Consider the following 26903-nt stretch of genomic DNA (forward strand, 5'->3'; position numbering starts at 1 on the left):
CTAGGGGAAGCTACTCATAGGTGGCAAACTTTCCTGTCACGGGGGGTGTAACAGTTTGCAGGCCAGCAGCCTCCCTAACAGAATTGTCAATCTTTGGGGTATTTGCCAAGCAAGCAGATGAGGAAGGGTATTTTGAAGCTATACAACTTGCATTTCTCTTTATAAGCAGAGTTCGTAGTTTTCACATGTTTTAAGGGCCTGTGAGGAGGAAGAACACTTTTCCTCTACCCTCTAGGTTCTCTGGTTGGGGTGCTAGGAATTAACCAAAGACAGGTTAGTCGGAGAGGAACAGTTTGTTAACATGCGCAGCACACATACACGTAGGAGAAACTCGGCTGTGAGTAACTCAGCGAGGCAGCTTGCATTTGAGAACGTGTACTGTCTTAGGCTAAAAAAAGGAAAAGGGGCTGGGGGTTCCTGGTGGGGAGTAGGGTGGGTTATGGAACATGACTAGGAAATACATGGTAAACAGAGGATGTTTAGTAAGATTTATAACATTTTTTTAAGTAATTAATTTTTGGCTGTACTGGGTTTTCACTGATGCACCTGGACTTTCTTTAGTTGCTGTGATGGGGGCTACAATGTAGTTGCGGTATGCAAGCTTCTCGTTGCAGTGGCTTCTCTCGTGCAGCACAGGCTCTGGAGCTCCTGGGCTTTAGTAGTTGCGTAGCATGGGCTACAGAGCACACGCTCAGTAGTTGTGGTGCATGGGCTTAGTTGCCCCCTGGCACTTGCCCAGACCACAGATGAAACCCACGTCCCCTGCATTGGCAGGCGGATTCTTAACCACTAGGCCCCAAGGAAGTCCCATAATGCAGGAAGGCTGTGCGTTCTCCACCTATAGAAGAGAAAAGAAAGAAAGTGAGGTTGCTCAGCCGTATCTGACTCTTTGCGACCCCATGGACTGTAGCCTACTAGGCTCCTCTGTCCATGGAATTTTCCAGGCAAGAGTACTGGAGTGGGTTGCCACCTTAGAAGAGTTGTTAAAAGTTGTCTTCCTTTTCCTGGTACTGGAGTGGGAGACATCTTTACAAATGGAAATTTCCTTTATAAATATATGTTTCCTTTTAAAAGAAAAACTTTACTTTTAGATCTTTTCTTATGTCTGCTGTTCCTCAGTTACCTTCAGCTCAAAGTAATCCTTATTTTAAAGAGAGATTTTATTGGAGCATATTCTAGCCTCCTTCAGGTCAATTGAATTTTTAATTGTCTAACTCTTGCCTTTTTCTCTTATTAAATTATCAGTCTCAATTTTTAGTATTGTTACATATTAAGAATTAATTCTTTAGCTGATATTTTTCCAACTGCAAAATTTTTTCCTATTTTATATATCTTTTAATTTTCCTTAGAATTTTTCTCTCTTTTTTTATGTAGTTCTTTTCTTAATGACTTAATGTTTTTTATTACCTATAGATTTTAAGATATAGCCCCCAAATTATTAATAATTCACTCTAGTGTTTTTTTTTTTTTTAAGCCCTTAGAGAAGCCCTTCATTTTTTACTTTTAGATCTCAATCTGTTTGGAATTTAATCTGACACATATTGAGAGAAATAAATACAACTTTCTGTTTTTTCTCATGTTTTTGCCTTCGTTTTTGAAGAGTAAATTCATGGGGTGTAGGCTTCTAGGTTGGCATTTGTTTTCCTTCAGCCCTGTGAAGATATCCCACTCTCTTTTGGCTTTTGTCATACCAAAGAACTTGGCTCTAGTCTAGCTTTTGTTCCTTTGAACATAATCTGTCTCTCTCTCTTTTTTTTTTTTTTTGCCTAGTTGTTTTAACAGTTTTTTTTTTTTTTTCTTGTCTGGCTTCCTGGAACTCCATTTTATTCATTTAGGTAGATTTTTCTTTTATTTGTCTTGCTCCTAATTCACTGGCACTCTTAATATATGAATTCATATCCTTCAGTGTTTTGGAAATACCCAGCCATATCTCTTGAAATATTGTCTCTGCCTGTTCCTTCTTTCCTTTCTTCTTATACTCTGATCAAATTTATGTTAGACCTAATCACTGTTTTTTCCTTCTCTTTGTGTTGTATTTTGGATAATTCTTCAGATCCATTTTCCAGTTTATTTATACTTTGGTTTTGCTATGTTCAGTCAGTCTGCTGCCAAATGTATGTCAAGTTTTTCATTTTGGTTACTAAGTTTTCCCTTTCTAGAAATGCTGTTTGGTTCATTTTTAAATCTGCGATGTCACTTTTTCTAGTTTTCTGTTCCCTGAGAATATATTCAAGTTTGTCATTTGTTTACATATGGTAAATGTAGTTGCTTTAAAATATGTATCTGGTCATTCCGTTTCTGAAGTGTGCATGGGTCTTTTTACTCCCTTGGTCTCTGTTGACTCTTGTTCTTATCTTTGTGTGTGTGTGTGTCTGAATATTTTTGGCTGCTTGCTGGCCATTCCCCATGAAAAATTACTCATAGACCCTCTAGTGGGGGTTGACTGTGTGTCTCTCACCCCCTCCCCCCACCCCAGAGATTTGCATCTGTTCTGCCATTTGTCCCAGAGCAGTGACAGTTGGATCCCTTAGATCACATTCAGGGGCCACAAGTATCCAGGTTCTGTGATACAGAATTCCACGGTGGCAGGGAGCTTCTCTCTCTTTTCCCCCTCCCTCTCTCATTCTATTCAGCATGAAAGCAGCCTTTTATGCTTATGAGGATGGAGATCTGGTTTACCTTCCCCTTAAGAGACCCCTCTGAAGTCCCACCTGTGTAGTGGGTGGGTCTCCTCTGGCCTCCTTGTTCATGCTCTGAGCCCTGACTTCTCTTCTGTACCCCTGTGGCCCTAGAACCTTGGAACAAGAGCCCGAACTACAGGGGTGCCTGTGTTCTACTCACTTCTGTGATTTTGATTCCCGTTGTTCATCTCTGAAATGGCCTGGAAGGTCATTGCTGTTCTTTTGGATGTCTAGTGCTATCTATCTTTTTTTTTTTTTAACTTGAAACCTAACTTTCTGCATGTTTGTTTACAGAGGGAACAATAGTCTGATCCAAATAGCCTAGTTCTTAGAGCTGTAGTCAACCTGTTATATATTTTTAAAATTTTTAAATTAAATTTATAAATTTTAGAAGCATGTTACCATGCTTTCTTATGCATGTCAGTTGTTCAGAAGTTTTATATGGTTTTTGTAACTATCTTGTTTATTATGCTTACCTGTCATTTAGTATGTATATATCTTTATGTTTTTAATGTTGAAATGTAGATACTTTGGAGATTATTTTTGTTTGATATCTGATCTTTGTTACTTTGTATGCAAAAAACACAGTTAAGATTTACTCTGTGACCTAGCATATAGCTTGTTTTCATACATGTTGCTTGTATGTTGGAAAGTAATAAACAGGGTGCAGAGTTCTTTAGGTGAAACTTGTTACTTGTATTTTATCCAATCATGTATATTGGGGAGCTGGGGAGACTTTTTCTATAAAGGACCAGACAGTAAAGTCATCAGGCCTTGAGGCCTTTCGGTCTCTGTCCTGGCTGCTCATGGTGGCTGGGTCCCAGTAAGACTCAGTGTTCAGAGCAGACAGCAGTGCAGATCAGGCCTCTGTCTGTGTCTAACCAGTGTTTCATCTTCTTCATCTATTGTGTTCTGATAGGACGGATCAAAACTTCCCTTGCTTACTGTGGATTTACTCTATTCTCAGTCCATGTTTCAGAGAAATTAAATACAGTTGTGCCTCTCTTTATGTCTAGTGATTGTTCCCCCAAGAGATTTTGTCTGTGTGCCAGCTGTCTTTTGCCACAATAATGCCGTGTAACAATCGGAAAGTAAGTGGCTCGAAACAATAACCATTTATTTAGGTCCTGTGCCCATGTGTGAGTGATTTAGGCTAGGTGCCTTGGGCAGGTCTGCTCCTGCAGGGGCCTCCCACATGCCTGGTAGCTGGCCCACTTGGTCCAGGAGAGACCCCCTGGGTTAACTAGGGTGACTAAGTCTTTCCCCTCCATCCTTCATCTTCTGTCCTCCACAGGCTGACTGGTTCCAGCATGTTCTGAGTGTAGGTGGAGACCTGCAGGTGCTGGTGAATGAAGCCCTTGCTTTCTGCACCACTGGCCAGTGTAGGTCACGGGACTGCCCCTGGCTGGGGTGGGTGGCCAACGGGGTAGGTGGGGAAGGTGTGGCACTTGAATTCAGAACCTCAAGACAGCAGCCAAAGTTATTTTACTTTACTTCTTTTTCTTGGACACCCCTTATCAAACATTTCTTTTACATCATTCTTGGTTTCTTGTCTGTTTGTTTTACCATTCTTGGTTTTAATCCAAAATTAATTGTTGTACTTCTTTGTTTTGAAGGAGAGCCTTTCAGAAAAACTTAATTTTTTTAAAAAAGCAGCTTTTTTTTAGCCATCATTTTCCTTTCCCTGAAACAGGTGCTTTTTTTAAACCTGAGGTATCTCATATGTCTTGTTATCATGACAATAGTGTATTAAAAATAAAAAAAATAAAACACATGAATTTAGTTTTTAGTAAGTTAGCTTACTTAAAGGAAAATCTATGATTACTATCATAATCATTCTTGAAAAAATCATTACTAGCAAGAATCATCCTTGAAATAATGGTTTGTGCCATTGTTTTAAGTGTTTGTCAGGTTTCTTGTAACTGAAAGACTGTGTTTTTATGAATGTTTTATCTGTGGAAACAAAGGGAGTGTGCTTACGGTCAAAGAAGACACGGTAGGCAGGAGGGGGTCGATAATACAGAGAGAATAATAGTATAGTGACTCCCTGTCTCTGATCTGAAGGAAATAGAGGGATTCTTTTAGACTGGAGAAGGAATACTTCTTCCTTCTAAGACCAGTGATGTCAGTGGATGAGAAAAGGAGCAGGAGATGGAGAAGTTGGGGGGTGAGGTATTGCATGCATGCGTGTGTGTGTGACCAAGAGGGAGAGGAGATCCTTTGGAGTACCACTCCATACATCCTCATGATTTCTTGCAGACTGTTGTACTGTCAAGCAGCAGAATCCCAAGAAGGTAAAAGGGTGGCTTAGTCCATGGTTGAGAGTTGCCAGTTTGGTGCAATGAAAGATTAAGGGAATGGCAAGATTAAGGAGAAGAAGTAAAATTAAGGATCCTGACAAGAATGTGTCTGAAGTCTTCTGGCAGTGGGAAGGGTAGGCTGCAGAGAAGGGAAGAGCAGTGTGAGGAGGCTGAAGAATTGGGGAGGGCAGAGGAGGATTTAGGAGACTGAGATCCTGGTTTAAGTGAGGACTTGAGTGTCTTTATGTAAAAAGTCTGAGGAAGGCGGTTGGTGGCATGGTTCAGCTACTTATGGATGACTTTAAGGTTCCCACACTTTTTCCAGCTTTCTGTTTTGACATTCTGATCGTATGGCTTTTGATCCATAGCCTCGTTGTCTTGTATTCTGTTAGGAACAGTGTTTTTCTTTGTTAAATAGTGTCCATCCTATGTTTATTTACTTAGCGTCTAACTTCTTGTGCATATACTACCGTTTTTGCAAGTATTTTGCCTTTAGCTCTATGTCTTTAGTCTTACTTTTATGGTGCTACTTCCAATTCATTTGTTAGTTCTGTATTAATGTTAATTTTGTTCCCCAGTATTTTTCTAAACTCTGCAACCTCACTTTTCATTTCCAGTCTCTTAATTTATCATCACTGTTTTTGTCTTATGCATTGACTTCATGTCTTCTCTAAATCATCTAAACTTGCCTTCAGTTCTTGCACTAAGCTTTCTTAAAGACTGTGTTATTAGCCTGTTGTGTGCTTTTGCTGTCTTCTGAAGGTGCCTTGTTTGCTCTGCTTTAAGCAGTGAGGATGCTGGTGTATTTTTCTGTTGTTAGAATGTCATGTCTTTCTCATCACCACGTTTTTTTTGTTTTGTTTTTAGTTTTCTAAATTTTATTTAGAAAGAATTTTGAATTTACCCAAAAATATACAGATAAAAATACAAATACATCCACATACCTTTTCTTTATCACGTTTTTGTTTTTTTTTTATCGTCTCTATCAGGATTGTTGTTCTGTTACACAGTGAGTGAACTGCGGGTTCAGGGCTAAGTGTTGCTTGTTTTTCCTGTCTTCTCAGAGAATGAGAGGAGAGGATGCGGGGAGGCAGGCGTCACTCACCAGGGCTGGAGGAAGTCTGTTAAGAGTCTTTTCCCAGGCTCTCTCCACCTAGCCAGGGCCGTTTCCCATGAGACACACCCTCTGTCCCCTAGGGACGGGGGCCTTGGAATCTTGGGACAGCAGGTCCCTGGTGTGCATGGACTCTGCTCTTGTCCCCACCCCCTCCCACCAGACCCTGTGTGTATTCTGTTTCCAGGTTGAGATAGAAAGGATGGGAAGACCACGCATGGGCACATGTGTATGATTAGGGAACATGGCTGGGGGTCCAGGGTGACTCCTGAGATCACATGGAGTGAGAGGGCTCTAGGTGGAGCAACTGCCAGGTTTGCATACTGACTCCTGCCTTACTAGCCCTGACTTTGGGCCTCTGGTATCCTTTCTATATAGAGGATAATGATAGTCCTACTTCATAAGGAGGCTGGAAGGTTTAAATGAGGTAATACTTGTAAGTCCCTTAACACCAGAGTTTGCTACTCTCAGCAGATACAGATACGTGCTCAGTTGTCCAGTCGTGTCTGACTCTTTCTGACCCCATGGACTGTAGTCTGCCAGGCTCTTCTGTTCATGGAATTTTCCAGGCAAGAATACTGGAGTGGGTTGTTATTTCCTACTTCAGGAGATATCTTCCCAATCAGGGATCGAATCCATATCTCTTAAACCTCCTGCACTGGTATACAAGTACAGGTCTATCCCTCTTTTTGAAAGTTCCATTTATGTCACTTCAGTTTTATGAAAGACCTACATTAGTACCTGTTTTTACTAACCAAAAGGAATCTGAAGAGAGTTTTCACTTTTATGAAAAAGAGACAAAAAATAGGAATAGTATGTTCAGGGTTTGTTTTGCAGTAGCCGTTACAGAGACAGTGCCTTCCTGTGCGGCGGCAGTGGCACCGCCAAGCTCCCTCCCCAGCAGTCACACTCAGCACCTCAACATCGAGCTGCTAGAGCTTTGAACTGTGTCTGTGAGTATCTATCTGTGCTTGATCTCGATTGATTTTATGTGTCTGTTAGCAAGATGTGTCCTAAGGTAGCTGCTTCTTTGCTCTATGAAGCCATTTCGGCTGCAGAAGGTCTCGAAGGAACACCCTGCTTCCAGATAGTCGGTAAGCCTGCGCTGGATACCTCATAGTTTGCTCACTTGTTGCTTTTCCCTGCTCGGTTATGCTGATCTCTACGGTTTTCTTTTCTTTATTTTTACTTTTGGCTTTCTTTTTATTAAATCCTTATTGTTGAAGGTAGTGGTGAGATGAACATGATAATTTCTGCCTTCCTTCTCCAATTTTTTATCAGATAAAAACCAGAATGGCAACCTCTCCATTTTGTAGGACAACCTAATGAAAAAAGAGGGCCCTGTCTCTCAGGGTTTTAACATTTTTTCTTGGGGGTGCCTTCACAGCGCTTTTTTTCCAAACAGGAAAGGGTTTGTGTAGTATTGACACAAGGTTTTGTCCATTTACCATCTTTACTCCACATGGCTTCTGTGTTACCTGTTCAAAATCCCACTGTGCTGTGGCCATACTTGAAATCTGTTGTGTGCATTACCTGGCCTCTGCTTTTCCATGATTGTGCCACTTCTCTTTCGTTGCTCTTTCCTTCCCCACTTCTCATTCCCTCCCTCATTGAGTTTTCAACTAATTTTTGTTGCTTTTTAAAGAGAGTAGAGGAGTTAGCTCTACGCTAGCCAAATATCTTCCCTAGGAAAATCTGCAGTGTACATAATTCATCCTCAGTGCATATTATGGTTCCAATGTGTATAGAGGTTTTTCATTTAAAATACTGACAGTATGGCTTAATTTTAATACTTGTATCTCAAACTTAGTTTTTCACAGGAGCGCCATCGTCAGTCCATTGTTAAATAAGACATATTATCTGGTGGTCGTGACAGAACTTTCATTGTTCTTGCTGAGATGGCAGCAGTTAATCCCTATTTTGTGTGAAAGTTCCTTCAAATGTTCTCCTGGAACAGGGAGAGGGCAGGGGTTGCCTCTGGAACCTCTCGTTGTATGTGTGTGTGTAATCAGGACGTGCCAGAAGGAGTAAAGGGCAGTGACCAACCTGTCTTATCCTGGTCATTTGCTCATATACTCAACTGTGCATGTTGGTTGTAAAATGTGGGTAAGAGGGAAGGAGAGTCAGCCTTTAGAAAAGTAAAATTCATACATATTTTACATCCAGTAACGCCTTAATGTAGTTTGAAATATGAAACTTAATATATAAAAAACATGTTTATTAAAACTGTAGCTGAGGTTTCTGTTCATTTATGAAAACGCTGAGTGACTACGAGCAAAAGGAGTAACCAAGAAGTCTACAGGTGGCCACTGTGTGTTGGGGGTGGTTTATCTCCCCATTTCAGAGAGAGATTTTAGTTGTTTTATAGCCTATGACTGTTCTATTTTGTTTAGGGTGTAGACAAGATTAGTTTTGTGCAGGCATTCTTTCTGTTTTCCTTGTGACATGATTTTAGAGTTATGAAAAACTGACTAGATGTTGGATGTATTTTATAAAAGTAATTTGTTTCCAGTAAGTTAGAGTTGCTTCATCTTGCTTGGATATGCTCTGAATAATGAATGGTTTATCCTGCTTTCTTAATATGAAACAGTTGCTGACTAGTTCTCTAAATAATAAAATCTTCTACTCTCATTACACAAAATGTTTTGCGGTTCTCCCTATGAGAAATAATACTAATTAGCTCATCTTTATAGTTTTGCCTACTTGAAATATCATTTTTTTTTTCATTTATTTTGCTTATTATGGTGTTTTTCTGTTCACAGTTTGAAAAGTAGGCTATTCGATACAGGAGGTCTGGGTGAGGAGGCATGGCCCCACTGGCCCAGGCACCTTCATCTCAGGGTTTGTGCCTTGAGGTCATTTCCACATCTTTTATGCTTCTGACCTTTTCCTTTAACGTTAACCACAGGGTTAATGTTAAAAAAAAAAAACAGGGTAAAGTAGAGGCAGTCCAGTATCAAGATCTTGAGCAGAGAGTGAGGAGGAAGAGCTGCCACCAGGATGGAAGGATGGCAGATGTTGCGCGTGCCTTCTGTTTTGTGGGCCTCGAATTGTAATTCTTTCTCTCCAGCACCCTTTCCCAGTGGGAATTGACCACTCTGTGGTGCTTTTGATTTGAAACTTTCTGCCGTTGTTCACTGTCTTTGATACCAGACCCAGTGGGTTAATTTTTCCTTCTGTTCCAGATATCCAGTTATGTTGTTATGCTAACTAGTAGGTTAGTGTGAAAGTAATTGTGGTTTTGCATTGTTGAATTTTGCTGTTTGATATTGGAATATATTCTTAAATGTGGTTATGTTATATACCATTTTAATGCACAATTCTCACTTTACTTTTTTTGTTAATGACATTACTTGCTGTGTATTTTGTAGTTCTTTTAGACTATGGAAGTGATGTTGCCCCTAGCCATCTAGCGCAAGTGGTAAAGAAAGCTGCCTATGCAGGAGACATAGATGTGGTTTTGATCCCTGGGTCAGGAAGATCCCCTAGAGGAGGACATGGCAGCCCACTCCAGTATTCTTGCCTGGAGAATCCCATGGACAGAGGAACCTGGCGGACTACAGTCCATAGCATTGCAAAGAGTCAGACACAACTGAAGTGATTTAGTGTGCATTTGTGCGTGTACGCACACACACATATGAAAATGATGTTAAACAAAAAGCAAATTCAAGCAGTTTTCTTATTGGAGTTCAAAATCAGTCGTAAAGCAGCAGAGACAACTCACAACATCAACAACACATTTGGCCCAGGAACTGCTAATGAACATACAGTGCAGTGTTAGTTCAAGAAGTTTTGCAGAGAAGGCAAGACCCTTGAAGATGAGGAGCATAGTCGCCAGCCGTCAGAAGTTGACAACAACCAACTGAGACCATCATCGAAGCTGATCCTCTTCTAACTACTTAAGAAGTTAACTAAGAACTCAATGTCGGTCATTCTACATTTGAATCAAATTGGAAACATGAAAAACCTCGATAGGTGGATGCCTTGTGAACTGACCACAAATAAAAAAAAAGCTGTCATTTTGAAGTGTCGTCATCCCTTATTCTATGCAACAGCAACGAACCATTTCTCGATCAGATTGTGACATTCGATGAAAAGTGAATTTTTAACAACAAACGGTGAAGAACAGCTCAGTGGTTGGACCAAGAAAAAGCTCCAAAACACTCTCCAAAGCCAAACTTGTACCAAATAAAGGTCATGGTCACAGTTTGGTGGTCTGCTATCCATCTGCTTCTCTACAGCTTTCTGAATCCTGGTGAAATCGTTACATCTGAGAAGTCTACTCAGCAAATCGATAAAATGCACCGAAAACTGCAACTCTGCAACCAGCACTGGTCAACAGAAAGGGCTCAGTTCTTCTCCATGACAGAGTCCAACCATATGTCGCACAACCAATGCTTCAAAAGTTGAACAAATTGGGCTACGAAGTTTTGAAGTTTGGGAAATCTTGCTCATCTGCCACATTCACTTGACCTCTTGCCAACTTGACTACCACTTCTTCAAGCATCTCAATAACTTTTTGCAGGCAAACTGCTCCTACAACCAGCAAGAGGCAGAAAATGCTTTCCAAGAGTTCGTCAAATCCTGAAGCATAAATTTTTTGCTATGGGAATAAACAAACTTATTTCTTATTGGCAAAAATGTGTTGATTGTAATGGTTCCTATTTTGATTAATAAGGATGTATTTGAGCCTAGTTATCATGATTTAAAATTCATGGTCTGAAACTGCAATTATGTTTGCCTCACCATAGTAACTCCTACCAGGGCCTTGCCCTAATGAAGAATAACTATGTAAGGAGCTGTGCATCTGGTCTTTTCTAGGGGGAAGTAGCTTGCCATTAGGAAATCAGGTGGTCTGCAGAATCAGATATACCTAATTCATTCACACCCACTGGTGTACCTAGTGGGCATGAGCTGGTCACTTTACTTCTCTGAGCCTCTGATTTTCTCATTTGCCAAATAAGGATAGTGATAGTAGTGGCCTCAAAAAGTAATTTGTTAAATTGCATAATATGTAGTAAATTATTAATGATGATGCAGCTTTGCCAGAATTTTCAAATATTTATCATGTGACCTGCTTTTGAGAAGAAAAAATTAAAAGTATTCAGATCTTCATGTTCACTCCATTGTTTAGTCATTTAGTCAAATATTTATACATATTGTTTCTTTAATCAACAAGTACACACAACAACTGTGCTGTACTTGTTTGGAAATTTTATATAATCCAGAGAGAAATCATTTGGATATTGAGAATCTTAAACCATTTCTTAGATCCCCTCTCCCATTTTGGAAAATATTAGGGTCCAGTTTTTATGATATACAATCAGAGTGTCCAAGCTTTTTGCTGACCAGTTAAATCGGTGCCTTCTATAGAAAGGCCAGATATGTGCGTGTCACTTTCTCTGCTGCTTGTAGTTGGTAAGACTGTATTTGTAATGGGATGAGCTTTCCAAAGGAACATCTTCTATTTTGTACTTTTCCTACTTTTCCCCCCTCTATTATTTTTTTCAAGATAATGGTTAACATTATCTGGTTGTTCAGAACCATTAAATGGTTCTGTTTATGTCCTCCTTGATTTTGAAATAAATGAAAGGTGGTTTTAAAGTTTTGGGAAACAGTCTGAATGTGCTCTGGAGAAACTTGTTTTTGGTTAAAGGAAAGATGGGGAGAAGAAAAGATGACCTTTATAGCATGTGTTGCTTAATCAGTCTTAGACCGTGTGGTAAGCAGCCTCTAAATGCTCATGCTGTGTGCAGCTTCTCTGTTTGTGAAGCCTGGGGCTATAAACTCTGTTCTGTCTAATAGAATATGGCAGAAAAGATGGGAAATCACCTCTTGGATAGGTTATTAGACATCTGTGGATTCCATCTTGTGCACTCTCTCTCTTGAATTACCCAAGAGTCACCTGCCTTGTGAAGAAACAGCCCTGTGGAGTGGCTCACGTAGAGGGGACCGAGGGAATCTGCCAACAACCTTGTGAGTGAGCCTGGAAGCAGAGGACTGCGGCCTCAGAGGTACCCAGAGCCAGTCTTGGCCCATAGAATATATATCTGTTGTTTTAAGCCACTCAGTTTTGAGATGATTTGCAGTGAACATTGAATAACTGATACAGTCCTTATTTAATCATTAGAAATGATGAAACTTGTTTTTTCTTAAATGCGGATTACCTGGTTTATGCTTTACTGTATTCACCATCCATGTGGGTTAGGGAATGTTAACTGCACAATTGATTTGTTTTCAGTGTTTTAAAAACTATCAAGCTGCTAAATATGATTTATTTCATATTACATGATTTATCCAGTGAGGTAGACGTGAAACATTGTATTTTTAGTAAATATCACTGTATTAAAGAAAGCTAATCCATAATTTTCTCTAAGGCTGTCATGTATACATGTGTGTATATGCTGTTGTTCAGTTGCTAAGTTGCGTCCAGCACTTTGTGACCCCATGTATGAGACTGCAAGAGATAGTTTGGTCTGATTTAGGTCATTTGCCTACCCATTAGCTGTGCTGGGGTGGGAGAGAGGTATCCACGAAGGAGGACTCCAGGAACCACTTAGTGCTGCCGGGGAACCTAAGTTCAGAGCCCGCACAGCCTAGAGAGTGGTAGAGGAGCATGTTGTGCTGGTGGTGGACATAGGTGGCTCAAAATGGACAAATCATTTTAAAAAGTAAGATACTTTGTTTCATTGAAGGCAGGAGAAGAAAGGGACGACAGAGGATGAGATGGTTGGATGACATCACCGACTCCATGGACATGAGTTTGAGTTAAGCTCTGGGAGATGGTGAAGGACAGGGAAACCTGGCGTGCTGCAGCCCATGGTGTCGCAAAGAGTCGGACCCAACTGAGCTGCTGAACACCAGCTTTCTTTCATGCAGTATATAGCAATTATATTCTTCAGAAGTTAAAAAAAGATAACAGTTATGCTTTAGATATTTGTTGGGGAAAATGTTTACAAACATTTAAGAGTATAGTTTTGTTCTTAACCTGTCTCTCTAAAAATTGGATATTAGTCAAGAAAATTTTCTATAATATTGATGAAGGCCTTATCACAAAGGTTTTAATTTGTTGCCAGGAAGCTTAATTTGCTCTTGAAGAAAAATGTTTGATGTCCAGTTTTTATTTCTGTGCCCCAGCTCTTAGAAAGTTTTAAAGTTTTTCCTAAGTACTCCTTTAGTGTAAGCCAAGCAGAGCTCAAACTGATAGATTTTAGATAGTTTCTGCTGGGGTTTAGCCAGACCGTCAGGTTTTCCTTCGCATGTATTCCTGTCTTGTTTGTTCCTATATGTAAGCGTGTGTGTGTGTGTGTGTGTGTGTCTGTTGGTTTGTCTTATGTTTTCTCATTGTTTTAAAACATGCTAAAAAAAGTAAAAAATCCCAGGAAATATGAAGTATTACAACACTTTAAACATGGTCACAAATTGAAAAATAGTTGTTTTTATGCTTTTTTGTGTGGTTGTGACATGATCTATTATGAGACCAGTAAGCATGTCATGTTTGTTCACATAACACACTTCTCTTCCATTGTAGAAGTGAGAGGAAGTCTGTTTTGTGAACATCTAGCCAAGATTTGTCAAGAAAACTTGCCTAAAGCCCTCTGACAGAGTTTCACAGTAATCAGTTGCAACAGACTTTTTAATCCAAAGTTAACATTTAAAAAAAAAATAATTTTACTTATTTTTTTGCTGTGCTGGATCTTCGTTTCTGTGTAGACTTTTCTCTGGTTGTGACAAGTGGAGGCTACTCTCTAGTTTCAGTGCATGGGCTTCCCATTGCTGTGGCTTCTCTTGTTGCAAAGCACAGGCTCTGGGATGTGTGGGCTTCTGTAGTTCCAGCACGTGGGCTCAGGAATTGCAGCTCCCCGGTTCTAGACCACAAGCTCAGTAGTTGTGGCACATAGGCTAAGTTGCTCCACAGCATGTGAGATCCTCCTGGATCAAGGATCAAATCTGTGTCTTCTGCATATTGGCAGGTGTATTCTTTACCACTGAGCCACCAGGAAACCCCCAATGTTAACATTTTATTGCAGTGTTACCTTTACAATTCAAGGAAAATACAACCTTAAGTGGAGCTTTCTATTTAGGAGAGGGGATTTAGAAATAATCAAAAGGTGATACTTACTTCTTAATAGTCAGTAGTCACTTCTAATTATATCAACAAATGCCCTTAATGCAGCATCTAGATAACTTTTAACTTAACGTATTTCAACAATGCCCTTTATTAACATGGCTTCTTTCTTCATGAAATCGTAAGACAGGGAAATATAAACACTAAAAGGAAACCCAGAAAACAAACTTGAAATGTTCTACCTTATACATACTGCTAAGACATAATTTATAATATAAAACCATAAATTATATTCCGTTATTTACATCAGTTCAGTTCAGTTCAGTTTAGTTGCTCAGTTGTGTCTGACTCTTTGCAACCCCGTGGACTGCAACATGCCAGACTTCCCTGTCCATCACCAACTCCTGGCTATATATTACATTGTAATTATGAAATATCAAATAAGAAGCTTGCTTTAAATTATTTAAATATATGTGACTATGCAAAAGGGCTTCCCAGGTGGTGCAGTGATAAACGATAGCCCAGCATCATCAGTAATCACTCCATTCTGAATCTAGGCTTCCTGCATCTCACTCTGCGACATCCTAACCTTTCAGATCTTTGGGGACCTCATTGAATCATCAAGTCTATGGGCAATTTCACTCTCAGCCAAGTCCTTCCTCTCTCTACCCAACTTGGGTTTCATGGTCCTTCGTGATATGACAAATTACAAATGCCCTTAACTGCCTTTGCACCAACCTCATAGAGGAGCTGTAAGAATTAAATGAGCTAATTAAATATATGTGAAGTGCTTAGGATAGTTGACATGGTATTATTGCAGGGTCTGCTCAGTACATGTCGGTCACTGCTATTGCCTAGCACCTCGTCTCTTCTTAACATTTGTCTAGTGAAGTTCTAGCTTATCTACCTCCTCCATTTTTGTCCCCAAATGGCTAGGGATTACTAGAAGAAACCACGGTAACCATCTCACAACCACAAATCTCAAATATGTAGGTAATTTTGCCGAGAAGTCATGCCATTACTTTCCTAGTGTGTTTGCTTTCTGCTCCCTAAAATGTATTTTCAGGTTTCTTTCCTTAATTCATCTACAGTTACAGACAGTTTCGGTACAAATAACAAGAACCTACATGTCAGGAAGCTTAAACAATAAGAAAATACCGGGTAAAATCATAAGAAGTCACAATAGGGCAGTCTCAGGATTGGTAAGTTCAGCAGCTTAGTGACATCTCTCGGCTGTGCAGTCTTTAGTTTGAAGATTCTGCCCTTGCTGGCTTCCATCATGGTGCAAGGTGGCTGTCACTGCTCCAGGTGTCACATGTCGACATGGAAGCATCCTGGGAGAAGGCCTGTTTATTCCTGGGTGTCTTTATTTCAGTGAGGAAAGACTGTCCTAGAATACCCCTGCAGACTTGACTCCCATGGAAGAAGGCTAGGGCATTGGTAGGGGTGGATGTCCAGCTGAGCATCACCTTCCTCCTGCATTTCTGCTATTCACTCACTTTAGTGGGCACTTCTCAGGGTTTTGCTCACTCCTCCTCAGCTCCTTTCTATCTAAACAGTCTCCCTAGGTGATCATATCCAGGCCCCTGACCTTGAATGCCATCTTTATAATAGTGATTATTAATAAACATTTGACTGCGTATCTAATCTCAAGCTTGACTGCTCCATAACATGGCCAGAGTGCACACCCTTTTTCCCAGTGTCAGGAAACACACTTCGTTCTAATTGCACTCTAGCCAGAAATCTAGGCATTAGATTGATTTCCCTTTCCCCTACAGCATTTTACTAGCAAGTTTGGACACTCACCCCAAATCCCTCCCCCTATCCCTTCCTATGCTGCCCTGTATCAGTCCAAGCTGCCATTGTGTCTCACTTAGAGGACAGCAGTGGTCTCCACCTGGACACCCCACATTGATCTTACCCCTATAATCTTTTCTCTACCAAGCTTGCAAAGGAGCTTTTAAAATGCAAACTGAATTATGTCACTTACACTCAGAACCCCCCAGTGTCTTTATATCACACATAGAATAAGATGTAAACCTCCACTATATCTATATAATGTGAACCCTGCCTGTCCAAATTCACTTCTGCCACTTCCCTCACCGTAGCTACAGTGGCCTCCTTCTCTTCCTCAAACATGCTAAGCTTGGCTTCCCCATAGATTCTTTACATGGCTGATCTCATCACTGGTGTTCTGTCTGATCTTCGTGTAGCTTCCCTGTTAGTATTCAGACATGGGCCTCACCTTTATCAAACAGGCCCTCCCCAACCACCCAAACTAAGTTAGTCATCTAATGACTTTGGCCACCTGATTGCATCAGTTCTTCATCAGTTCTTTAGACTGAAGGCAGGAGGAAAAGTGGGCAATAGAGGATGAGATGGTTGTATGGCGTCATTGACTCGATGGACATGAGTTTGAGCAAGCTCTGGGAGTTGGTGATGAACAGGGAAGCCTGGCGTGCTGCAGTCTATGGGGTTGCAGAGTCGGACATGACTGAGTGAATGAATTGAACTGAATGTTTATCTCAATCTTTTCCCTGCCTTAAATTCTCTTTGTAACATTCATCACAACCTCAGTTCTCTCTTGTCATTGTTTAATTGCCCTTTTCTTTCCTTTTGTTCTCTAAGATGTAAGCTTTGTAACATCTGGGATGGCCTGTCTCATTCACTACCATTTGTTCAGCACCTGGGACAGCATCTAGCACATATTTGATCACTTGACCAATAAATTAAGAGATTGAACAAATGGATTTTATTTGGGAAAAGTAGAACAAATAAACCCCCATTCAGCTTCATCTAACCATTTTTGAAGGAAAGAGAAAAACAAAAGTCCTAGTATATCGTATCATTCGTGATGTTGGAAAGCACATAATAGAAATTGGCTTTGGCTGCCGTATATGAAAAGGAAAATTTATTTTTATTTATCATCCATTCAGGACTCCTAGTCCTAAGAATTAACATCCAGTGAACCAGACCTGTCTTGGATGCCTGCTTTGCTGTGCCAGAGCAGAGAGAAGAAGGGTCTGGTTTTCTTGGCCTCCATTGGAGGAATTCTCTACTGTCCCAGCCTGTATACAACTGGGGCAGGGGCGGTGGGGGGCGGGCGGGGCGGGGTGGGCAGGGAGACTGGGGGGTATTCTCCAACAGCAAGACCAGGATTTTAATGGGAACAGTGGATGTTAGGCAGCCAAAACATGACAGACATTGAAAGCATTTGGGAAGTTGTTCTGAAATTTCTCTCTGAGCCTGTTGGAGCCATGAACAAGTCATATGAACATTTACCTACTTCCTCCATCTTCTTGACTCATAATAACCATAGCTTGTCCTCAGACGCACATCTTCACTAGTGGTTAATGTTCCTGCACCACTGTTTTCAGAAGATGCTCTCAGATGCCCTTTGGCTTTGTGTCACCCACACAGTAAGCTGTAGTTCCTTGCAGGTCCAAGGGACCCATGGGACCTGGGCCTGCTCCCCTTGAACTGTGCTCCAGCCATTCTGGTCTCCCTGTGCTGCTCTGTGAGTCAGATGCAGTCCCTACAGGATCTGTGTGCTTTGCACCCCTTGATTCCTTCTGTTTTTGCCCTAGTGTCACCTGCTTGGCCATTCTGTCTAAACTGTGTGCACTCCAGGGATTTTTCAGTTCACAGCTGTATCTGCCTGCCTAGAATAGGAAGCTGCAGTAAGTACTTCAATGAGTGAACAAATGTGTAAGGTAATATTGAAAATGAGTTCCAGAAGAGAAATTCCAAAACGGTCCCAAGTAACAAGTATACAGCATTTGAGGTACCTGTTCTGAAATGGCGCGTACTCCTTTGGTTATGTAAATTATGTTGCCTATTAAAAATGAATCATCTCCTACCTCTTGTTTTACAGCACTGGATCAACAGATCCCACTGAATCAAAGTCTCCTTGTTGACAGAGACAAAACAAAAAAGCCTTAGAAAACAACTGGCATTTTCTGAGCATGCCTACAATAGAAAGGGGAGGGTAACTGTCCACAATGCTCCCTCTTTTCATGACATAGCAATGTGGCTTTGGTATGCTATTTCTGTTTATTACTCTGATGGCCCTTCATGCAGATTCGTGGAACACAACAAAACACTTTTTCTGGTTGGTGATGAAGTGACTTAAGAATAGTTGTTTTTTGTGGAAGTAAAACATGCTCTAAATTTACTACCCTTGGAAAGGGTTAAATTACTTGTATTTTAGCAGGACTCTTGTGAGCTAGCTGTTGCATGGGTTCTCAGCTCATGTTCATATATCTCTTCCTATTTGGTAGTTCTGTGGGGTACTTGCAAGAATGTCACATGAGTGGCCAACCTGATACCATGATTTCATAGTATTAACATTGCAACCCAGGAGACCTGAGGCTTCCCACTGCCTGGAGAGCTTCCTGGGAACATAGGCAGAAAGTGGTGTGGGAGGCTTTTACTTAGTGGCCAGCTCTTTGTCTCCCTGTACTGTGCTCTTGAAAAATGATGTAGCACTTTTATCCCTATTACCTATATATTGCAGAACATTTTTGAAATACAGGCAAGCAGAATGAATAAAAAAATGATCATTATCTATCAGCTGGTCCCATAGAGACAGCTTTCTGGATTCATTTTAAATATGTATGTGCCTACTTAATATTATGCAGCTATTTACATGTATCCTGGAGAAGGCAATGGCACCCCACTCCAGTACTCTTGCCTGGAAAATCCCATAGATGGAGGAGCCTGGTAGGCTGCAGTCCATGGGGTCGCTAAGAGTCAGACATGACTGAGCGACTTCACTTTCACTTTTCCCTTTCATGCATTGGAGAAGGAAATGGCAACCCACTCCAGTGTTCTTGCCTGGAGAATCCCAGGGATGGGGGAGACTAGTGGGCTGCTGTCTATGGGGTCGCGCAGAGTCGGACATGACTGAAGTGACTTAGCATTAGCATTATATGTATCCCATGCATACCTTTTATTTTATAAAATCAAGCCATGAATTTATTTCATAAGTTGCTTTTTACTTTTTTACCACATAGTAGATAAGAATCAGGCAGAGGTAGGTTTGAATTCTGTTTCTGCACCTAACTCTGTGACTCTGGGCAAGTTACCAAAACTCCTGTGAGTCTCAGAGCAGGGCCCAAAGGACTCAGGGGTCAATGCTGGAAGCTCTTGGGATGGACAGTAGTGTAAGTCTGAATCAATCTCAGACCTGTTTGATTTTGAATATGTTAGGGCAGCAGTCAGAATGGAACTATTTTAATTCTACTGGGGATGACCCTATTTTTAGTTCTGATTAATTTCACCAGTCATTAAGAATATCTAGAGATGGCACTTAGTCATCTTGAACTCAAATCCCTATTGGAACTTAGCAGGTTGTGTGATCTGCTGAAGTAAGCCCAAAATAAGGAAATCAACTGACAGAAAAATACAACACACTTATCTTTGCTTTACCTCTGAGCTAATATTGGAATTTAATATTCAGAATTAATAAAAGGTGAGTTGAAATAATTCTCTCTGATACTCCATTCTGTATTTGGAACTTAAATCTGATGCCTTTTCTTCCACACTACATCTCAGGGGCACATTCTGCCTCCCAGGTTGCAGGGTGCAATGATGCACTGAGCCTTGCTTTTGTAATGAGTTAATTGCTTTATTTCATAATAGAAAATAGCCTAAACAGAAGTACTTCCAAATTGGACTAGAATGTTGGCATAAAAGATTTTCTATTTGGAGTGACTATTCCTGAGATATTTGTAGAAATCTGAAATTCCACATCAGTCATGTTTAGTCTTCTGTGTGGTATTGCACTGCAGTTCAGTAACTTCTGTTTGTACAGCTCTTTGCTCACACTATCAGTATTAGTTGACAGAGACAAACAGGTCATATCATCTTTATAAAGGTTGAAATCACAAATGGTATATCCTTGAGGATAGTAAAGGGTCAGTTACCTTTAATTCCATAAAGTAAAAATATGGTTCAAGCTATCAGTCTTTGATTTCTGTGAACTGGATTGCAGCATATGAAAGTGAACCAGATAATTTCTTACTAAACAGGTTTCCTGAAGATTACGTTTTAGTAAGCATGAGGAAATCAAATCGCATATTTGTGTAACTATTTAAGCATGCCCGTTTTGACAAATAGTGTTAGGGAAACTGGATTCCTACCTGCAAAAGAATGGAGTTGGACATTTATACCATATACAATAATTACCTCAAAATGAATCAGATACCTTAATGTAAGTATTGAAAGCACAGAACTCTTAGAAGAAAACAGTGGAAAAACTTTTGACATTGGATTTGGCAATTACTTTTTGGCCATGACACCAAAGGCAAAGACAACAAAAGAAAAAAATAAATTGAATTTCCTCAAAATTAAAAATTTTGCCTGCCTCAAAGGATGCTATCAGCAGTGAAAAAGCAACCAATGAATTGGGAGAAAATATTTGCAAGTCATGTGGCTGATAGGGATTAATATCCAGAGTTTATAAAGAACTCATTGAACTCAACAATGACAGAACAACCCAGTTAAAAATGGGCAAAGGGCCTAAATAGACTTTTCTCCAAGAAGATATACAAATGGTCAATAAGCACAGAAAAAGATGCTCAAGTCACTAGTTGTTAGGGAAATGCAAATCACAAGTGCAATGAGATATCAGTTGATACCCATTAAGATGACTGCCATCAAAAAACAGATAACAAAGTGTTGGTCAGAAATGTGGAGAAATTGGAACACTTTTGCCAGGTTGGTGGGGATAGACAATGGTGAAGTTGTTTTGAAAAAGTATGGCTGTTCATCAAAAATTAAACACAGACTTACTGTATTTTCCAGCAGTTCCATTTAAGGACATCTACTCAAACAAATTGAAAGCAGGGTCTTGAAGAGATGTTTGTGCACACATATTCATCCCAGTATTATTTCTAATAGCCAAAAGGTGGAAGCAAGCCATATGTTCCTCAACTAATGAATGAATAAACAAAACATGATCAGCAGAATGAATAAACAAAACATATTCAGCATTATTTAGGAATGAAAGTCTAACACGTGCTACAGTATGAATGAACCTTGAAGACAGTTTGCTGAGTGAAATAAGCCAGCCACAAAAGGACAAATACTGTATGACTGCACTTACATGAGGTTCCTGATGTAGATACCTTGTGATGTCAACCAAAAAAGCCAAGTCTTGGATGCAGTGTTAGCTGTTGAGCCAAGTTGATGATTTTCCCTTAGATCCTGTGATGCGCTGTTCTCAGCAGAACAGAAAGGTCTCTTCAGCACCAGGTGTCTGAGTCTCACATCATTTCCTCCAGCAGACAATTGATCTGCATCCATTTCATCTAGCAGAGTTTAGAGTTCAGAGTTCTGTGCCATTCAGCTGTTTCATGAGGTTAAGTTTCATGCTGTTCCTTTGCTAAATTGTTACAAAATAATGTGATGAATGGGCTTAAGCTTTTTGGACTTGCAAAATACTGAGTTTCCATTGAATAAGAAGTGCACGCTAACAGTGACCATTGAGGGTCACATGTTAATTTTGACCAGTCTACATTAAACTTTTCATAGAACACAACAAAGAATCATTCTCTAATGTTGTGCTTATTGTGAATACTATAGCTATACGTTCTTTAGTCTCTTGAAAATCCTCCTCAGTTCCATGAGTAAATATAACTATCTGGGTTGTATTACTTGTATCTCTCTGTTCTGATCAGCTGCCATGAGAAATACCAAACAACTTGTCTTTTTCCATGAAGTTTATTCTGTAAGTTCTCAGACCTATCTTTACTACACTGAGCAACAAATTTGTCAGCGCTTCATTTTTCACACACATTTCTCGCCATGTCGCATAAAATACCTTTAAACGTACCATCTCTAACTGCTTGGGGAATGTAAGCAATAAGTAGCTGCAGTTTATAGAAGCAGTACTCTGTGCTATGCTGTGCTTAGTCGCTCTGCTGCTGCTGCTAAGTCGCTTCAGTCGTGTCCGACTCTGTGCGACCCCATAGATGGCAGCCCACCAGGCCCCGCCATCCCTGGGATTCTCCAGGCAAGATCACTGGAGTGGGTTGCCATTTCCTCCTCCAATGCATGAAAGGGAAAAGTGAAAGTGAAGTCGCTCAGTCATGTCCAACTCCTAGCGACCCCATGGACTGCAGCCTACCAGGCTCCTCCATCCATGGGATTTTCCAGGCAAGAGTACTGGAGTGGGGTGCCATTGCCTTCTCTGCCTTAGTCGCTCAGTCATGTCGCTCAGTCATGTCCAACTCTTTGCAACCCCATAGATTGTAGCCCGCCAGGCTCCTCTGACCATGGGGATTCTCCAGGAAAGAATACTGGAGTGGGTTGCTGTGCTGTCTTTCAGGGGATCTTCCCAACCCATGATCAAACCAAGGTCTCCCGCTTTGCAGGCAGATTCTTTACCAACTCAGCCACCAGGGAAGCCTAAACTCATTTATGTTCAAAAACAATCCCTTCAGAAAATGTCAATCCTTTTGAGGTTTGTTTCTATTTATTTTTTTAGTAAATCACCTATATTTTCAAAACATGGTCATGGTTCTCAACATAATTGTTTAATAATAGCATCATAAGCTTCCAATACCAGTGTGCTTTGTTTGCTAAACACATAGGAATATACTTAATTATTGAAGGGATATATGTTTTCTTGAAACTTGACTCTCGTCTCCCCCCAACTTTTGATGGAGATGTGGGTAAGAAATGATTTTACCTTCCTTTTAAAATCGCTTAAAGAAAATCAAAACATCTCAGTCTACAGTATTGGAGTCGTAGGAAGTGGTGGAGGCTGTGGCAGCTTGAGTGCATTGTATCTAAAAGGTGCAGCTGCAGTTAACTTCCAGGTTAAAACTAATTTTTATATGAAATCACCCACTCAGTTTACAAATGTTGGCAGCTAATGCAGAATGAACTTCATGGGCAAAGAAACACAGTGAGCTCGTTCAGATGTGTGACCAACAGTTTTCTTTTTCTCCCCTGAACCCTCACAGTCAGCCTTTCCTCCGCCTCCGGTCAGCCCAGCTGCCACTTCGAGGATAAGACTTAGGGATAAGATTTAAGATTTGCAGCTGTTTTCATCTTCCTGTTGGTAGGAATTAAAGCTACCAATAAGAATATGACCTGCTTGTGTTTTAGCTTTCTATTTAATGAAATCGCAGTCTCCTCACTTAAAGATACTGGAGTGAGCATGGATCTAATAGAATACCGCAACAGGGGATGATTAGCACTTGCCTTAAAAAAAATAAAACCATGGGACAAAGCCTGTTTTCATGAGCAATTATCTGTTTTTATTTTCATTAAATTAAAATTAGTTTACAGTTCATTTACTGTAAATAAGTCTTTAAAAGTACACGATTTGAATTCCTCAGAATTTGATGTTTTATCTAAACTGAAGTGGAAATGCCAAGCTTGGTGGACCTGTCATTCCTCTTAGCAAATGAGCTAAGGGGAAGGAGGCTGCCCCAGCCCCCTCCACCACTGTGCATCTTTTGGTTCTTGACATAGTAATGATTATGGATTGGATTCAGGAACACGACAGCTCTGTTGCCAGTGATGGACAGTGTCAGAATCACTTAATAGTGATACAAGATTCTTAAGTGCTTTTAGAGTTTTAATAATTTTTATAAAGTAATGAAGAAATGAGATTTAAGTTTTGAAGTAGTTTTCCAGTTACTTAATTTTAACATACAAACTTCTGGCCCTGGTTTGTTTTTCCAGTAGAAGACATGAAAAATTGAGATGTTAAAACGAAAGGGTGCCAAGTCATTGCACGCGTTTTCTGTCTCATCCATGCTGTAGGGGGAACGCAGCGATTGCCGCGTGCCATTGGGATGTCCCTGGCGAAAGAGCTCATCTTCTCTGCGCGTGTGCTCGATGGCCAAGAAGCCAAGTCAGTGGGCTTGATCAGCCATGTTCTAGAACAGAACCAGGAGGGGGACGCTGCCTACAGAAAGGCCTTGGACCTAGCAAGAGAGTTTTTACCTCAGGTATTTAACTACTTTTCTCTTTTTTTTGCCCTTTGTTATAACCTTACAACAAATTGACAAAACCAGGGATCATCTTACCTACCTATAATGTCCTTTGCTTGCTTTCCAAGTAGAGAAGTGTACAGGTAGCTGTAAAACTAGAAATCATATACTAGATTAACATTAAGAGCCTTCAGAATTAAGATTTGAAGGTAGTTCAAGGCCCTTACTGTAGCTGTACATTGATAACATATTACATGCGTGTTTATCACATGCAACAGAGATTCCCAGCAACTTAAGTTGTTCGCCAACTAGTCCTCCTGACCTGAACTGTACACATGGGCTTTCACACTGGATTGTCCCCAAACTGAAACACAAATAAATAAGGAGCCCACAGTCCATTATGTCAAGCGAGCTTTCATTGAGATCACTTACCTTGAGATAACCTGCTTAAATAGCACCAGTTTGTGTATCTTATTGTGTTTGGTTTCATGGTGATGGAGGCCTTGTTTTAACTCCTTTGTGCACAATCCACTTCTTCAGAAGTGCACTTCAAATCTGGGAATCACTGCACGTTTACTCACAGATCTTAATCCTCGTGAGCAGTAGTATTAATAATAAACAGAGCGTCAAGGGACCTGTTGGAAGGGTTTCTTGATTCTCTGTTTCAGAAGTATTTTTCAAATAGTCCTTTGTTCGGAAATCATAGATTAAAGGATTTTTGCTAAGTAAACAATTAGTGATTTGTCTTTATTCCCAATGGATTGTAAAACTTTTATTATAGTTCCCTAACCAAACAGAGACATTACTTTGCCAACAAGGTCCGTCTAGTCAAGGCTATGGTTTTTCCAGTAGTCTTGTATGGATGTGAGAGTTGGACTGTGAAGAAAGCTGAGCGCCAAAGAATTGATGCTTTTGAACTGTGGTGTTGGAGAAGACTCTTGTGAGTCCCTTGGACTGCAAAGAGATCCAACCAGTTCATTCTAAAGGAGATCAGTCCTGGGTGTTCTTTAGAAGGAATGATGCTAAAGCTGAGACTCCAGTACTTTGGCCACCTCATGCGAAGAGTTGACTCATTGGAAAAGACTCTGATGCTGGGAGGGATTGGGGGCAGGAGGAGAAGGGGACGAAAGTAGATGAGATGGTTGGATGGCATCACCGACTCGATGGACATGAGTTTGAGTGAACTCTGGGAGTTGGTGATGGACAGGGAGGCCTGGCATGCTGCGATTCATGGGGTCGCAAAGAGTCAGACACGACTGAACGACTGAACTGAACTGAACTGAACCATTTCTGGAGTCAAAATTACTTCCTTTCTAACTCAAGCAGTATTTGTAACCTCTTTTGAGGCCATGAGTTCTTTTGGGGACTCTCATGAATCTCTCTAGAAAAATGCATGCACCCTCCACATTTGTTCGGGGTTCTGTATCCAGTTTCAGGAGGCATCCTTGGAGTTCTTTGTTGTGAGACAGAGCCCAGGTCTGCTGTGGCACACCTGTCCCCTGCAAGCTGTCAGTTGGGGCCTCTCATTTGAGTTGGTTTCTAAAGCCACACTGCCCAGTGTTGGTGCTATTTCAGTCCTTCTCAATTAAGTTACGAGCTGTAAGCTCTTTCAGGGTGGGGCCCTTATATATGTTCATTCCCTGTTGGAGGTAACACAGAGCCTTATACTCTAAATCAGTAGAGAGCTAATACAAGACTTTCACTACTTTAAGATTAAGGAAAGCTCTCATTGTAACTTTGGTATTAATGTTTCTTCAAAATATTAAGGAAACATCTAGCTAAAGAGAGATTAAAGGTGTACACATATCAGGAGAAGTGATAGTTTAACTCCATACAGATTTAGTGACTTCCTCTAGCTTAAAACTTGACTACCAGAGCATGTCTCAATTGAAGTAAAGCAATGTACTTAAGGAAGGTTTGGGCGTAATTCCAGTTCTGAGATTCACAGCCTCCCATGGTCCTTGGACGTGAGTGTTCAGCTCCCTGTTACAGGTCTCCGCCAGGGTGGCGGGTGGCTCATTAGCCGCTTGGTGCCTCTGTGCTTCCTTTCTTTATCTCACTCTGAGAACTGGCTTTCTCGTATGCTATCTCGCTCTCGCACATGCGCGCTCTCTCTTTCTCTTTCTCTCTCTCTCTGCCCGCAGCTCACCCCACCCTAGAGCCTCCTTCTCCCCACCTCCACACTGACATCTGGCCGCACCCTGCCATGTGGTAAACCAGGCTGTCCTCCTTGTCCCTTTCATCTGAAGGACACCCTCTGAGAACATTAATTGCTAACATTATTTTTCCCCCAGCTGAAGGGAGATGTCAGATGACTTCGGAAAATGTGTAACTGTGAAACTATATGCACAAGTTACAAAGCAGAATTTGAGATGGAACAATCTTTATTTTTAAAGATCTTGTTACTAAATGATGAGTCTCTAAGTAATCAGGAAACTCCTAAACAATTAGGATTTCTGCGTGATTTCTGTATTTGTGTGTATCTACTTCTGTTTTTCTATCTGAGGGAAAAAATGGTTTGTATATATAGAAGAGACACTGGTTTCATATTTTAAAAGAGAAGCTAATTGAATAAGCGTTATATCTAATAGTGTTTTCATTTTCCTATTTCTCCAGTTCTGCCCAAAGTGTGGTCTGTGGACTAGCAGTCCAGGCATCCCTGGGAGCACGGCCCATCCCCGACCCCTGAATCAGTATCACCGTTTTAACAAGGGACCTGGGGACTTTTGTGCATGTGGAAGTCTGGCCAGCATTTGTCTGGGTCAGCTGGTGATAAAAGTGAAAGGATAA

General features: G+C 40.7%; 1 protein-coding gene across 6 annotated transcripts in view; it reads left to right on the plus strand.

Moving 5' to 3' along the window:
* AUH (AU RNA binding methylglutaconyl-CoA hydratase) overlaps positions 1-26903 on the plus strand; it is a 220688-nt gene that overhangs the window by 148739 nt on the left and 45046 nt on the right. For all 6 annotated transcript variants that reach the window (XM_061426278.1, XM_061426280.1, XM_061426281.1 and 3 more), the window contains one exon: positions 23944-24131. In XM_061426278.1, coding sequence (XP_061282262.1) covers positions 23944-24131 — 188 coding nt within the window. The remainder of the gene's footprint in view (positions 1-23943; positions 24132-26903) is intronic.

Source organism: Bos javanicus, chromosome 8 (assembly GCF_032452875.1).
Source record: "Bos javanicus breed banteng chromosome 8, ARS-OSU_banteng_1.0, whole genome shotgun sequence".
NCBI classification, from domain to species: domain Eukaryota; kingdom Metazoa; phylum Chordata; class Mammalia; order Artiodactyla; family Bovidae; genus Bos; species Bos javanicus.